The sequence below is a fragment of the Vipera berus genome (genome assembly GCF_964194415.1).
Source record: "Vipera berus genome assembly, chromosome: 6".
Classification (NCBI taxonomy): Eukaryota; Metazoa; Chordata; class Lepidosauria; order Squamata; family Viperidae; genus Vipera; species Vipera berus.
This window is the reverse complement of record NC_138208.1, coordinates 77861182-77877199: the sequence shown is the minus strand read 5'-3', so window position 1 is coordinate 77877199 and position 16018 is coordinate 77861182. Positions and strand designations below refer to the sequence as shown.

Genomic DNA, 16018 nt, shown 5'->3' with positions numbered 1-16018 from the left:
TAACAATTGAAATAACAAACACAAATGCTAGTAAAACTGTTCAAAGTACAGGTAGTTCTTGACACAACAGTTTGTTTAGTGACTGTTCAAAGTTATACCACTGAAAAAAATGACACGAACATTTTTCACATGATTGTTGCAGCATCCCCACGTTCAAGTGATCAAAATTCAAACTCTTGGCAACTGACTCATATTTATGACAGTTGCAATGTCCTGGGGTCATGTGATCACCTTATGTGACTTTCTGACAAGCAAAGTCAATGGGGAAACCAGATTTATTTAACAACCATGTTACTAACAACTGCAGTGATTCACTTAACAACTGTGGCAAGAAAGGTCATAAAATGGGCAAAATTCACTTAACAATTGTCTGACTTAATAACAGAAATTTTGTCCTCAATTGTGGTCCTAAGTCAAGGATCACTTATATAAACATTATGGCAAGAATTAACAGCTTTTGGGCTTCTTTTATGCAGATCCTAAAATTCCTTAATATCACAAACTATCAAATAATGATGAGGGACCTTTCAGTCATTTTGGTGAGAAATCAAGTTAGGTAGGCACATTTTGTCAATCGAATAAATTGAAAACACCCTAAGAGGAAACAACAACAACAACAACAACAACAATAAGTTGGAAGGGACCTTGGAGGTCATCTAGTCCAACCCCCTTCTTAGGCAGGAAACCCTATACCATTTCAGACAAATGGCTGGCCAGTCTCTTCTTAAAAACTTCCAGTGTTGGAGCATTCACCACTTCTGGAGGCAGGTTGTTCCACTGGTTAATTGTTCTAACTGTCAGGAAGTTTCTCCTTAGTTCTAGGTTGCTTCTCTCCTTGACTAGATTCCATCCATTGCTTCTTGTCCTGCTTTCAGGTGCTTTGGAGAATAGCTTGACTCCCTCCTCTTTGTGACAGCCCCTGAGATATTGGAACACCCTTCTCTTCATTAAAATACACATACCCAATTCCAGCAACCGTTCCCTATATGTTTTAGCCTCCAGTCCCCCAATCATCTTTGTTGCTCTTCTCTGTACTCTTTCTAGAGTCTCGATATCTTTTTTTACATCGTGGTGACCAAAACTGGATGCAGTATTCCAGGTGTGGCCTTACCAAGGCATTGTAAAGTGGTATTAGCACTTCACATGATCTTGATTCTATCCCTCTGTTAATGCAGCCTAGCACTGTGTTGGCTTTTTTGGCAGCTGCAGCACACTGCTGGCTCATATTTAAGTGATTGTCCACTAGGACTCCGAGATCTCTCTCACAGTTACTACTATTGAGCAAGGTACCACCTATACTATACCTGTGCATTTGATTTTTCCTGCCTAAATGTAGAACCTTACTTTTTTCACAGTTGAATTTCATTTTGTTAAATAGTGCCCAGTGTTCGAGTCTGTCTAGATCCTCCTGTATCTTAAGCCTATCTTCTGGAGTATTGGCTATTCCTGCCAGCTTGGTGTCGTCTGCAAATTTGATGAGTTCCCCATCTATCCCCTCATCCAAATCGTTGTAGGAAGGGACCTTAGAAGTCACATTATCATATTGGTGATATCCATGTATTACTCATAGGCCTCCATTACTCTTGGCTTCTCAAATGAATTGATAAAAGACAGGAAAGGAACCAACTACTGGTGACAGACTATCTATCCATGCATTATAGATTGAAAAGTCTATGTGGGCTTTATTAATTCCATCACTAAATTATAACAATATAAAAGATATTTTGAATAATATACAAATCCAGGCTCTAAGTGATTTAGAGAAGAATAAGAATTGGATAGTGAGAATAAAATTTTGCTTATTTTTTATAGGGACAATATTTGAGATTGCTCTCAGGAAATCTTAAAATATCACAAGAGAAATTAAGGTATGAATGGATTCAGCATTTCTGGTCTGAACAATAAATTATATTTAGAATATTATGGGCTAAATATTAAATATACATGGAGAATTCTGCATTTTAAATTTAAAATGCAAACTTAATTTTTCAAAATCAGACTGTTCAGTTTAATGTTCCACCTTGATTTAATTTACAGAATAAAATTAGTTTGTTTGCAAATATTTTTACATTAATTACAGATAATCCTTGGTTAATGACTACTATTCACATTTTCAGGGATACTTTAATTTGGATTTGTCACTGAGCAGGTAGTTGGCCCCTCCCAAATCTATATGATTTTATGGCATGATAACACATATGCTGTAAGAAAATTATCAAGAATCCCATGTATTTCTGCTGCATATTAAGTGTCTTCTTACCTTCTGTTTTGATTCTCAGTGCTGTTCTTACCAACGCAAATAAGGTTGCATTAAACATAACAGTTCCATCACTATTCAATGGCATATTCATAGAGACGAGACGCTATGGAAGAAAAAGAGAGAAACACAATATTGAATTATGTGGCATATACCATATCTTCATTATATTGTTTTCCCAGTTTCATCTTTTATAGTAATTGTATTAAGAATTATAATTACAACAGTAAAGACTAATACAAACTGAAAAAAACTAATAATAAAAAGAAAAACTAGAAGATGCAGAAAAGGAAAAAAGTAGAAAGAAACAAAAAGAAAGGAAAAATGAGAATATATTAAGAAGAGAAATATATAAAAAATTACTTCCCCCTTCATCACAACATCTATAACAATTTTAATAACTTATCACTATTTCTTAAAATACAACAAATAATCTCTTTTCCCATATCACATCTCTTTTCTATAAATAAATCCTTAAGTTGATGTCAGCAATGTCAATCCCATTGGCTTTGACAAAATCACCTGCAGACTGGTGGTGAGAACTAAGGAGAAATTTCCTGATAGAACAATTAATCAGTGGAATAACTTGCCTCCAGAAGTTGTGAATGCTCCAACACTGGAAGTTTTTAAGAAGGGATTGGACAATCTTTTGTCTGAAATAGTATAGGGTTTCCTGCCTGAGCAGGAAGTTGGACTAGAAGAGTGGTCCAATGTCCCTTCCAACTCTGTTATTCTGTAATCTGTCAATGAAAAATTCAGTTTTACTTGGAATAGCTTATGTTTTGTAGTGGTATCTTCACAATCATCAAATAATAACATCTCTCTATCTCAGGTCCTTGAGAAGGGTTTGCAAAAAATGCCAAATCCAGTCTAAACATCTGGCTAATGTAAGCTTTTCCAAGTAAAGCTGCCTTTTGCAATTGACTGATGGTGATTTTGTCAATTTGATGGCGTTGATAAAAGTCACAGTATGTAATGTATTTTAAAGTGTACATTGTGTGGGATTAATTTTAGTAACTATACTAATATTGAAACAATATTAACACTACTATCCAGAAAATAAATATTTTAAATAAAATATGAAATGTTAATAAAATGCAGTCAACTAAGCAAAGGTTTGCAGTCTAAGAAACCAGTGCACATTTCATGATAATAAAATCTATTAACTACATAATAAAAAAATCTAGAAATCACAAGCTTTGTGTATTGATATATTGGATGATAATTCCTATTGTCCCCAGTCAATATGACCAATATCACCAATGGTCAAGGTAGATGGGGTTTGTCATCCATCAGTATATAAGGCAAAGTAATGCAAAACAGTAACAAGAAGGGAACAGAAGCCTATCATACCTTGCAAGCTACCCTGTGAGGACAGAGCTTTCCAAAACCCAGAGGAGGTTGTATCCGACGCAGGAGTGTTACAACATCTAGGTGTTTGATACGTCCTCTATAGGAAAAATAATTTTAAAAAAAGGCTTGTCAGGCAATATTCAACGATATTGGTGGCTTCTTTGGAATTAGGTGTCTGATTATACCAGTGTTCTGGATGATTTCTCCTAGCATTTTCATGTAGATGTTGAACATCAGGGGATAGAATAAGTAACCTCACAGAAACCACAGAACGTTTGCTTAGGTGTCAAACAATGTGCTTCAGCACTTCCTTTTGGATAAGAAAGAAAGAAAAGCACTGCAAGAAAGCATTCCTGTGAAGGAATGCAGATGGAGTTGCAGTCTGCATTTGGGAAAAGCAGCTGCAGCCAAACAGACATGCTTCCCACCTTCACTTCCTCAAGGATAGACTCAACTTATCCTTTCTCTCAAATGGCAGTACAGGTATTGCTTGACCTACGACCGCAATTGAGCCCCAACTTTCTGTTGCTAAGCGCGAAAGTTGTTAAAAGCAGTTTTGCACATTTTATGACCCTTCTTGCAGATATACATAGGCAATCTTACCCCACCTAGACCCTTAGCCTAGGTGGGGTAAGCGAGAAGTGATGTCTGGAAGGTACGACTATTACAGGCAAGCAGGAGAGCTATCAGTCAACTGTCAGGACCACAAGCTACTGTAAGCAGCCCAACGTGATATGATTTCTGCCTGGAGCTTGGCTTAGAACTTGGCAGCAACCATGCTGAGTCAGCACCTAATCAACAAGTGCAGTGTTCTGAACCAGCCCTCTTCCGGCCTTGTAGTAAGGCAAACCCCTATTCAAACAGAAGAGACTGGAGAGCGTCCAAGGCTGAAAAGCGTTTGCCAAGATTTAATAGTCAATTAACAGAACAAGAAACAAAAACACAGGAACTTGAATCCTCAAGCGGAAGGGTTGCTTTCAGCAACCAGCCCCTCCCCAAACACTCCTTTTATTTAGAGTTCAGGGCGTGGTCTCCCTGTGCCTCCTCCCGAGGAGTCCCACAGCCTTTCTTTGTTTGTTCCTGCTCGACTGCCTCCTGCGTCGGGCGTCCTTGAACAGGGCCAGCTGTGGGTCATCATCCTCCGCACTATCGGGCTCACGCAGCTGAGAAGAGGTCCCCGGCTGAGGGCTCTGCAAAGCCTCCAAGCCATCATCAGCCGGTTCGTCTTCCACACCCTCCTCCTCCCCCTCATCTGAGTCATCCGATACATCTGAGCCGGGTGCCGAACCCACCGGCTGACCCTGAGTCACAACATGCAGGAACATTTGGAAAGAGGCAAGAGCTGTACGCCACTTTATAGACATTAAGATTTTTACTTGTTAGAAAGACTACCTTTAGGACTTATTTATATGGCTACATCAATTTGCAAAGCCTAGAAAGGTGGAAAGCCTAGAAAGTGTATGCTACTATACTGTATGTTATACAATTATGATCTAAGATGTAAGGTGTCCAATCTTTGAAAAACAAAGAACGCTCACAAATCCCAAAGCCTGATTCCACCAGAAGGTCTGGAGTTGGTGATACTGAAACCAACTGAAAATCTAGGACAAGCAGCAAGTCTGCATTTTCATCATGCAATTTCTGGCCAAGGCACTTTACCAAGTACCGTATATACTTGAGTATAAGCCGACTCGAGTATAAGCCGAGACCCCCAATTTCACCCCCAAAAACTGGAAAAAGTTATTGACTCGAGTATAAGCCGATCCGCCGTTCTGCAAGCCTCTGCCGCCAGCAGAGGCTCGATCCGCCATTTTGCAAGCCTGAATACACAGGAATACCCTGTGTGGCCGCGGCTCGTCGGCAGGTCTCCGTTCCTCCTGCCGACCTTTGGGGAGGTTTGGGCGCCTCCCCAAACCTCCCCAAACCTCGGCAGGTCTCCGTTCCTCCTGCCGACCTTTGGGGAGGTTTGGGCGCCTCCCCAAACCTCCCCAAACCTCGGCAGGTCTCCGTTCCTCCTGCCGACCTTTGGGGAGGTTTGGGCGCCTCCCCAAACCTCCCCAAACCTCGGCAGGTCTCCGTTCCTCCTGCCGACCTTTGGGGAGGTTTGGGCGCCTCCCCAAACCTCGGCAGGTCTCCGTTCCTCCTGCCGACCTTTGGGGAGGTTTGGGCGCCTCCCCAAACCTCGGCAGGTCTCCGTTCCTCCGCGCAGACCTGCCGACCTTTGGGGAGGTTTGGGCGCCTCCCCAAACCTCGGCAGGTCTCCGTTCCTCCTGCCGACCTTTGGGGAGGTTTGGGCGCCTCCCCAAACCTCCCCAAACCTCGGCAGGTCTCCGTTCCTCCTGCCGACCTTTGGGGAGGTTTGGGCGCCTCCCCAAACCTCGGCAGGTCTCCGTTCCTCCTGCCGACCTTTGGGGAGGTTTGGGCGCCTCCCCAAACCTCGGCAGGTCTCCGTTCCTCCTGCCGACCTTTGGGGAGGTTTGGGCGCCTCCCCAAACCTCCCCAAACCTCGGCAGGTCTCCGTTCCTCCTGCCGACCTTTGGGGAGGTTTGGGCGCCTCCCCAAACCTCCCCAAACCTCGGCAGGTCTCCGTTCCTCCTGCCGACCTTTGGGGAGGTTTGGGCGCCTCCCCAAACCTCGGCAGGTCTCCGTTCCTCCGCGCAGACCTGCCGACCTTTGGGGAGGTTTGGGCGCCTCCCCAAACGTCCCCAAACCTCGGCAGGTCTCCGTTCCTGTTTGGGGAGGTTTGGGCGCCTCCCCAAACCTCCCCAAACCTCGGCAGGTCTCCGTTCCTCTGCGCAGACCTGCCGACCTTTGGGGAGGTTTGGGCGCCTCCCCAAACGTCCCCAAACCTCGGCAGGTCTCCGTTCCTGTTTGGGGAGGTTTGGGCGCCTCCCCAAACCTCCCCAAACCTTGGCAGGTCTCCGTTCCTCCGCGCAGACCTGCCGACCTTTGGGGAGGTTTGGGCGCCTCCCCAAACCTCCCCAAACCTCGGCAGGTCTCCGTTCCTGTTTGGGGAGGTTTGGGCGCCTCCCCAAACCTCGGCAGGTCTCTGTTCCTCCGCGCAGACCTGCCGACCTTTGGGGAGGTTTGGGCGCCTCCCCAAACGTCCCCAAACCTCGGCAGGTCTCCGTTCCTGTTTGGGGAGGTTTGGGCGCCTCCCCAAACCTCCCCAAACCTCGGCAGGTCTCCGTTCCTCCGCGCAGACCTGCCGACCTTTGGGGAGGTTTGGGCGCCTCCCCAAACGTCCCCAAACCTCGGCAGGTCTCCGTTCCTGTTTGGGGAGGTTTGGGCGCCTCCCCAAACCTCCCCAAACCTCGGCAGGTCTCCGTTCCTCCGCGCAGACCTGCCGACCTTTGGGGAGGTTTGGGCGCCTCCCCAAACCTCCCCAAACCTCGGCAGGTCTCCGTTCCTGTTTGGGGAGGTTTGGGCGCCTCCCCAAACCTCCCCAAACCTCGGCAGGTCTCCGTTCCTCCGCGCAGACCTGCCGACGTTTGGGGAGGTTTGGGGAGGCGCCCAAACCTCCCCAAAGGTCGGCAGGAAGAACGGAGACCTGCCGAGGTTTGGGGAGGTTTGGGGAGGTGCCCAAACCTCCCCAAAGGTCGGCAGGTCTGCGCGGAGGAACGGAGACCTGCCGAGGTTTGGGGAGGTTTGGGGAGGCGCCCAAACCTCCCCAAACAGGAACGGAGACCTGCCGAGGTTTGGGGAGGTTTGGGGAGGCGCCCAAACCTCCCCAAACGTCGGCAGGTCTGCGCGGAGGAACGGAGACCTGCCGAGGTTTGGGGAGGTTTGGGGAGGCGCCCAAACCTCCCCAAACAGGAACGGAGACCTGCCGAGGTTTGGGGACGTTTGGGGAGGCGCCCAAACCTCCCCAAAGGTCGGCAGGTCTGCGCGGAGGAACGGAGACCTGCCGAGGTTTGGGGAGGTTTGGGGAGGCGCCCAAACCTCCCCAAACAGGAACGGAGACCTGCCGAGGTTTGGGGAGGTTTGGGGAGGCGCCCAAACCTCCCCAAACGTCGGCAGGTCTGCGCGGAGGAACGGAGACCTGCCGAGGTTTGGGGAGGCGCCCAAACCTCCCCAAACAGGAACGGAGACCTGCCGAGGTTTGGGGACGTTTGGGGAGGCGCCCAAACCTCCCCAAAGGTCGGCAGGTCTGCGCGGAGGAACGGAGACCTGCCGAGGTTTGGGGAGGCGCCCAAACCTCCCCAAAGGTCGGCAGGAGGAACGGAGACCTGCCGAGGTTTGGGGAGGTTTGGGGAGGCGCCCAAACCTCCCCAAAGGTCGGCAGGAGGAACGGAGACCTGCCGAGGTTTGGGGAGGCGCCCAAACCTCCCCAAAGGTCGGCAGGAGGAACGGAGACCTGCCGAGGTTTGGGGAGGCGCCCAAACCTCCCCAAAGGTCGGCAGGAGGAACGGAGACCTGGGGAGGTTTGGGGAGGCGCCCAAACCTCCCCAAAGGTCGGCAGGAGGAACGGAGACCTGCCGAGGTTTGGGGAGGCGCCCAAACCTCCCCAAAGGTCGGCAGGAGGAACGGAGACCTGCCGAGGTTTGGGGAGGTTTGGGGAGGCGCCCAAACCTCCCCAAAGGTCGGCAGGAGGAACGGAGACCTGCCGAGGTTTGGGGAGGTTTGGGGAGGCGCCCAAACCTCCCCAAACGTCGGCAGGTCTGCGCGGAGGAACGGAGACCTGCCGAGGTTTGGGGAGGCGCCCAAACCTCCCCAAACGTCGGCAAGTCTCCGTTCCTCCGCGCCCTGCCTGCCTGCTTCTTTCCGCTGCGGAAAGAAGCAGGCAGGCAAGGCGCGGAGTTTGGGGAGGTGCGCGCGCACCTCCCCAAACCTCCCCAAACTTCGGCAGGTCTCGGACGGCGGTGGCTTGGGAGAGGTGCGGGCGATCCCGGAAGCACCAAAGCCTCGGCCGCGCACAAGTCCTCGGTAAGTTTTTTTGTTGACTGGAGTATAAGCCGAAGTGGAATTTTTCAGCCCAAAAAGTGGGCTGAAAAATTCGGCTTATACTCAAGTATATACGGTAAATAAAAGGAGTATCAGTATCTCCTGCCAGCCAAAAGCTCAACTGAAATCAATCTAGATAATTAGTATAATTTAGGTGCATGCAGAGCTGTGAGGCCACCACCTTTTCAGTTGCCTAGGTGATCAAATAATTAATATGATGGGGTGTGTGCTTAGGAAGCATAATATTAATGACCTTGATTGGTTCTGTATTCATATATAATATTTCATATATATATAAGGTTAGAAATTCTGTGAGTGCACTGAGGTATCTGGACTCAATCATTTTAACTGATTCTGACCTCCTCACCTTTATAAGTTTGTACCAGCCATTATCCTGAATCTAATAAAAAAAAGATCCATCCTAGAGAGATCCCCCACTTTCAGACCATCAGTTCCACACAAATAGAATACAAAATGCAGCAGGTGCCCTGCTACACGTATAAGATTTGATACCATTTGTCTTGGTTGTCACAGAAAACACGAAATCCTAAGCAGCTCCTAAATAGAAACCTGAGTAGATCCTAAACTTTGTAGATAGAGTTACTCAAAGTTCCTTTCTTTAAGTGGTGTGGCTGGGAACTTACTTGGCTTCAGGATCATACTCTGCCCAAATCCGTTTAAACTCATCCAGATGATGGGGACCCAGAATGGACCAATCACGGGTTAGGTAATCAAAATTATCCATGATAACAGCAACAAAAAGGTTAATGATCTGTAAATAAGCACAAAAACATTCATTCTACGAAGAAGGTATTTAATGCCAGAATGATTTATATTTCAAGGTCTTTCTCAAACAAAGTGCTTCTCTTGAAAAACAATTAAGATCAAAAGGTGCTAAAAGGGGCTTCAGAATTTGCATATGGCTCAGGGATCACTACTTTGCCTCCCCTGACAATTTTTTTTTGTTAAAAAATGCATATCACGACAACTTTTATAGATTGCCATAGCTACTTACTAGAAAGGCACAAAGCATGTAGAAACTGATGAAATAAAATACAGCAAAGCTGCTTCCGCAGGGATGTTCACCTTCAGTATTACTACTGCCTGGTTCCACAGAGTCATTGTCACACTTCTTATCAGGTAGGCATGCCAGCATGATTTCCTGCCAAGCTTCACCAGTAGCACATCTGTTGAAAAAGGGGTGTAGCAGAGAAGAAGGTGGTTTATCATAAAAATTAAGTACTCAGCAAATAACTCACCAGATAATTGAATCTAGCTGTTCTGTACCAGCCTGCTACCGGCCCTGCAGAAAAGGCAGGGACAACCCCTTTACAAACGGCAAGAGGCTGGAATAACGCCTGCCAAATTTATAGCTACAAAAACAAACAAGACACGAACCAAGAAACAGGAGCTTTAAGAAACATGAACCATCCGAGCGGTTGCCTTCAGCAAACCAGCCCTCCCAGACATTCCCCTTATAAAGAGTTCAGGGCGTGGCTTCTCTCTGCCTCCTTCCGAGAAGCCCCACTGCCTTCCTCTGTTTACTCCTAATTGACTGCCTCCTGCGTCGGGCGTCCTTGAACAGGGCCAGCTGTGGCTCATCTTCATCCACACTGTCAGGCTCACACAGCTGGGTCTCCGTGGTGACCAAGTGGGAGGGGCCTGGCTGAGGGCTATCATCAGCAAGATCTTCAACCCCCTCAGCAAGGTCTTCAACACCCCCCTCCTCCTCTGAGTGGTCCGACCCAACTGCCGAACCCACAGGCTGACCCTGAATCACAACACTAGCTGCCTTAGAGATCTACAGCACAAAGTCATACTTCATAAGCATCCACAGACGTTTGATGACATGTCTATTGTACCTGATAGTTTTGGGTAGCTGGTCTACACAAAGCATTTTGACATTTGTAAAATATCAGATCTTATGCCTCGTAAAACAGGTATTAAATTCAGTGGAATTAAAAATCAATTTGGCTTTGGTAGAAAAAGATTAAATCATTTTCCTAAAATATGATTAAATCAAATATGCTTTGGGGTTAGCGAAGTTTTGTGATTAGAAGATTATTTTATTTTTCCAGTTTTCCAGTGTTGTCTTGCCATCACGGAAGTGGGCAGGGCCAAAATTTAAGTCTCACTGAAGGATTTTTAAAAAAATATCTGCTGATTTATCTTAATAACGATTCTAAAGACTTGGTGTCTTTGATTTCTTTAGTTCCTATTGGAAGCTATTGGGAAGCTGCAACATTTTTCATTACTGGGGACTTTGAGGGTTTTATATGGGTTGCCTTCCTTGGCATCCCTTGTTGCGACCTACCTGAAAAGCAGGAGCACAGCCTGAGGAAATGTTTGAAAGTTGTTGTTCCGATTGATTTCTGTAGTATCATTTAATGCAATTTTACCAAACACCTAATAAAAGAAAAAAATGATTCAAGGTAATGTTTCATTTCACAAAATATTCCTGTATCTGATAGTCTTAATATTCTTATTCTAATAAACTTATAAAATATACATATGTTATATATTATTTATTTATTTATTTAGATTTATATACCGCCCTTTCCCGAAGGACTCAGGGCGGTTTACAGGATATTTAAAAGAAAATCAATACAAAAGTTAAAACAAATTAAAAAAGATTATATTATTATATTATATTATATTATATTATATTATATTATATTATATTATATTATATTATATTATATTATATTATATTATATTATATTATATTATATTTATTATATATATATATATATATATATATATATATATGTTTCAAATGTTAACTATTTAGATTACCTTGCTAGGCCCCAAACATGGGGCAAATCTTTATTTCCTGTTTTCAGCCTATCTTGAAGGCTATCAAACAGGCAGTAGTCACACCGGACAATTCATATATTTGTGTAAATTAAGTTTCCCTTTAATTCTTTGTTAGTAATTTACACACACACACACACACATATATATATATATATATATATATATATATATATATATATATATATATATATATATATATATATATATATATATATATATATATATATATATATATATATATATATATATTATACTTACAACAGTTCATTTCATGACCATTCGAAGTTACAATGGCACTGGAAAAAGTGATTTATGAACATTTTCCACACCTACAACTATTCCAGCATCCCCGTGGTCACATGATCAAAATTCAGATGCTTGGCAAATATCTCATATTTATGATGGTTGCATTGTCAGGGTCATGACAAGCAAAGTCAATGGGGAAGCCAGATTCACTTAGCAGCCATGTTACTAACTTAACAACTATAGTGATTCACTTAATAGCTTCGGCAAGAAAAGTTGTAAAATGGGGCAAAACTTACTTAACAAATATCTTACCTAGGAACAGAAATTTTGGGCTCAATTGTGGTCGTAAGTCAAGGATTACCTGTATTTGCATGGTTCTGATATCTCATTCGACATCTTCCCACTGCACTGGGTGTACATCTGATTGACAGTCTTCCTATTTATTACACCATTTAAACTGATCAAATCTTTTTATTTTGGGTTTAGATATTAAGGTTTTTACGATCATTCACTATTCCAGTTTGCTCAATAAACATTTTGCAGACTTCATTTTGCTTCATCTATACAATAGGTACTCTTCTTTATATGTACAGATGATATTAATAAAAATAGTAAACTATTTTAAAATGAAATACTGCAGATATAATACAGGGCACAAGATTAATTATCATATAAAATAAGAGGGCAAATTATTCTGTTTTTACATAAACCATCCTAAAATTGCTTAGGGAGGCTAAAAATGTTGTGCTAAGAAATCCTGTATATTACTGTACTCTTATGATATTTGTAAGGAAGGAGTTATGTAAAGATTAATTTTCTCAATTTTACCTTCAATAAGTGCACTATTTTCAAGATTTTCAAAGACCATTACTTCTTTTTTTGTCATGAAATTAATGAAATGTTGGAAATGTGAAAAACATAAGGGACATCTTGGGTTTCAAATGGTTGATCTGTTAATGCTTACACTCTCTGGAACTGCATGCTTCACTGAAACCCAACTTAGCCTAGTAGCCTGATGCTCCACTATTAGTTGAACTGCTACAGATGATCTTTCCTTCATTTTCACTCTATGCTTACATCTTTTGGGCAATAGTGGATGCAGATTATGAATGATGTGATAGACTATAGTAAGGAGTGGATTCTTAAGACAACTATGAATTCCGGAAGAGGAAGAGGCAACTCAGTTCAGCTATTATGCAAGAGAGAAAGAGGGTGAAGACAGCCCCTTCTTACTAGTTGACACGGTATGTTGTAGATGCTCATAGTACAGTGCTTATTCTGGCAAGATTTTGTCTATAGACATGAAACAATAAAGGACTCAGCTTGGAAGAATTGCTATATGTTATTCTTGGTTTGGGGCCTGGTAGATGGTAAGATAGGAAATAATTCTATAAATAATCAAGACAGCCTGAATCTCTTATGCTCGTCTTGGTACTTGAGAAAAAGGTGGATGGTTTGGAAAATACTGCAGGTTTAGAGCATCTGCACACCCTTCCATTTTCTGAAAGAGTTTTCTGTTCCTAATGACATCAAAGGGAAAGTGAGTTGTAAAAGTAGAAGTTTTCTGTTCTGCAGATTTATGTAGCCTAATCCATGTTACTTTAGTCACATAATGAAACATCTGCAAGCAAACAACTGAGTTTATTGAACAGTAAGGACTCCACTAAACTATTTTTAAAAATCTGGTCTGATAAGTCTTTGTGAGAATTTTAGGCTCAAATATCCTGAGCAATACTGGAATCAAAAATATTGGGCGAGTCGTGAAAGGGCCTTGAGCAGCACAAGTAGTCCTTGACTTACAACAGTTCATTTAGTGACTGTTCAAAGTTACAACACCACTGAAAATAGTGACAATAGTTTTTCACATTTAAGACCACTGTAGCATTCCCATGGTCATGAGAGCAATATTTGGGGTCATGCGATCACCTTTTGTGACCTTCTGAAAAGCAAAGTCAATGGAGAAGCCAGATTTACTTAACAACCATGCTCATAACTTAACAATTGCCATGATTCACTTAACAAGTGTCTCACTTAGCAACAGAAATTTCGGACTCAATTGTGGTCATAAGTCGAGGATTACTTGTACTTCAGCGCCTCTAATGTGCCACTGCAAATCCTTAAAATCTCCATGTTTACATACAACTAGAGTATGCATTTAATATATTATGCATCTAATATAGTTTATGCAACCCTACTGTATAAAATATGAATATCTGCAATCTTATAGGGTATGAGCATTGTACCAAATCAGCGATGATAGAGAGGAGCAGCAAACTAGTCACTCAATCACTTGTGCTGATCAAACAAACACAGATGACTTGCTTCCTAGTCTAAGGCTAGGCAGTTGTTATCGGAGACAACGCACAGAGAACAAACTAGAATCTCAGATCTGGCAATCTGGTATCTTATGTAATAAATTTTCTTTTGAGGTTCATATGCAAAACCTTTGGAAACTGGTTGAGCTCTGCACATATATATGCAGATTGTTCTGACAGTTGTAAGTGCTGACAGTAACCAGCTTTTTAAAAGTAGAGAAATGCAAAACAGTAGTGCAAATTAAGCATCCAAAGCAGACAGAACTTTTAAAGGGAGGTTCTTCTAAGTCAGTCGCCTGAGGAGCCCTGGAACTGTCTGGGCTCAGATTCTCCAACTCACTAGTTAGTAATGACAGTTGCAGCTGTTCTGAGGGGGCGCTGGGAGTTACTACTGCAAGAGGACAAATTAAACACTCTGAGGCAGGCCATAGTTTTCATTTCAGGAAAGAAGATGGTAAGGCAGAGTTTCTACATGGAGAGATTTCTTTTGTCTTTTAGACTCTGCACATAATCACACGTACCACTTTGGCTAAAATCTGCCTTTTATTTTAGTTACCAGCAATATGAAGAAATGATTGCAGTGCTGAAAAAGAAAAAAAGCACAAAAGCAAATTCTTTTTCTGACCATGTTTACTGAGTCGCTAAGTGAGGGTTGGGCTGAGAAGAAACGACTGGTCCAAAGTCACCCAGCCAGATTTCATGCCTAAGGGAGGATGAGAACTCAGTTTCTAATTCAGCACCTTTAGCCTTTACACCAAACTGGCATTACTGTTATTAACCCACACATAAAACTAATTTAAAATTTTAATTTAGTCAAAATAAATTGGCATTTTAATTTTAGACTCCTTGACTTCATGTTCAGGTAATAGGCCACCATATGAAGTTTTTGACTTCACTTGAAGATTCTTTTCCTAATAGTTTCTGTAATTCCCTCTCCATATACTTGCAACAGCAAATATTAAATCTTGGAAAGACACTTACCTGCATCCCAATCACAGCGTAGATAAAAAACAGCATCACTATTAATAGAGCCACATAGGGGAGAGCCTGGGGAAAAAATCAAAAGCAGGTAATGATGAATCATTTATTAAGAAAGCTAGCTTTTTGGAACTTAGGATACAATATTCCCATATTGAAAGCACCTGAGAGCATAAGACCAGAGGCAAATATTTATTTGACTGTACAATCTGCGTAGAATGCATATGGATGCATTTACATATGAAGATGCATCAGAAAGTAAAAAATTAGATGATCTTGTGCTCTCCCTTTAAAAACTTGTGTGCACCCATACTATGATTAATATAAACTATTTCTCCACTAGATGACTCTACTGATCCATCGTTGTTTTGCCATAACTAATCCTTCTAACAAAAACATTCTATCTCTCTTAAGTCATTACTATTTCTTTTCACATTAATATTTTTCTTAGAGTAAACAGTGCTTGCTGCCTATTATCTATTAGATCTGTAAAACCATTTTTCTTAATATTTATATATATATTTCTCTCCAGATAGATGATGATTTCAGTATTTGTTGTAATAAGAATTTAGCTATAACTTTAATCACCATCAATAACTCTTCCCTATTTAAAAATTGTACGTGTCAACTGTTACATTAATACTTTAAAAAGTAAGATAATTGTAAAAGAAAAATATAGTCAAAAATTTAGAAATGAGGAACACATAGAATAAGAGCAAAAACTATCCAGTATAGAAATATGGATCCAATATTTTGAATTGCAGTATTTTGGAGTATATACAGATGAGAAAAAGATTATCATAATTCACTCAATAAGAAATTATTTGAGCTCCACTAATTTTATTTCCATCAATGGGCATGGAGCTTTACAGTGAGAAACTGCTGAAAAAAGTAGTCCAGTAGATATTAGACTCTGGTCATCATATTTCAGAGATAATGGAGAAATATTGCTTCCTGAAATTAGAGTGAAAGTGAACATATCATCTTGTTCCACTTAGACAATCAAATTTTATTTATAATTGTCTGAGGTACTTTTAAGAAGTAATAATGTTATTCAAGAATTCCTCTTGCAGCCACCACGTTTCTGCATTACATGGGCATGTATTCA

General features: G+C 42.4%; 1 protein-coding gene across 1 annotated transcript in view; it reads right to left on the bottom strand.

The window, feature by feature from the left end:
• The window catches only part of CACNA1C (calcium voltage-gated channel subunit alpha1 C), a gene marked incomplete at both ends in the record, with an annotated part of 519540 nt that overhangs the window by 21450 nt on the left and 482072 nt on the right, over positions 1-16018 (bottom strand). The window contains 6 exons of the mRNA XM_081331729.1: positions 2261-2363; positions 3611-3707; positions 9199-9326; positions 9570-9741; positions 10869-10960; positions 14914-14979. Coding sequence (XP_081187855.1) covers positions 2261-2363; positions 3611-3707; positions 9199-9326; positions 9570-9741; positions 10869-10960; positions 14914-14979 — 658 coding nt within the window. The remainder of the gene's footprint in view (positions 1-2260; positions 2364-3610; positions 3708-9198; positions 9327-9569; positions 9742-10868; positions 10961-14913; positions 14980-16018) is intronic.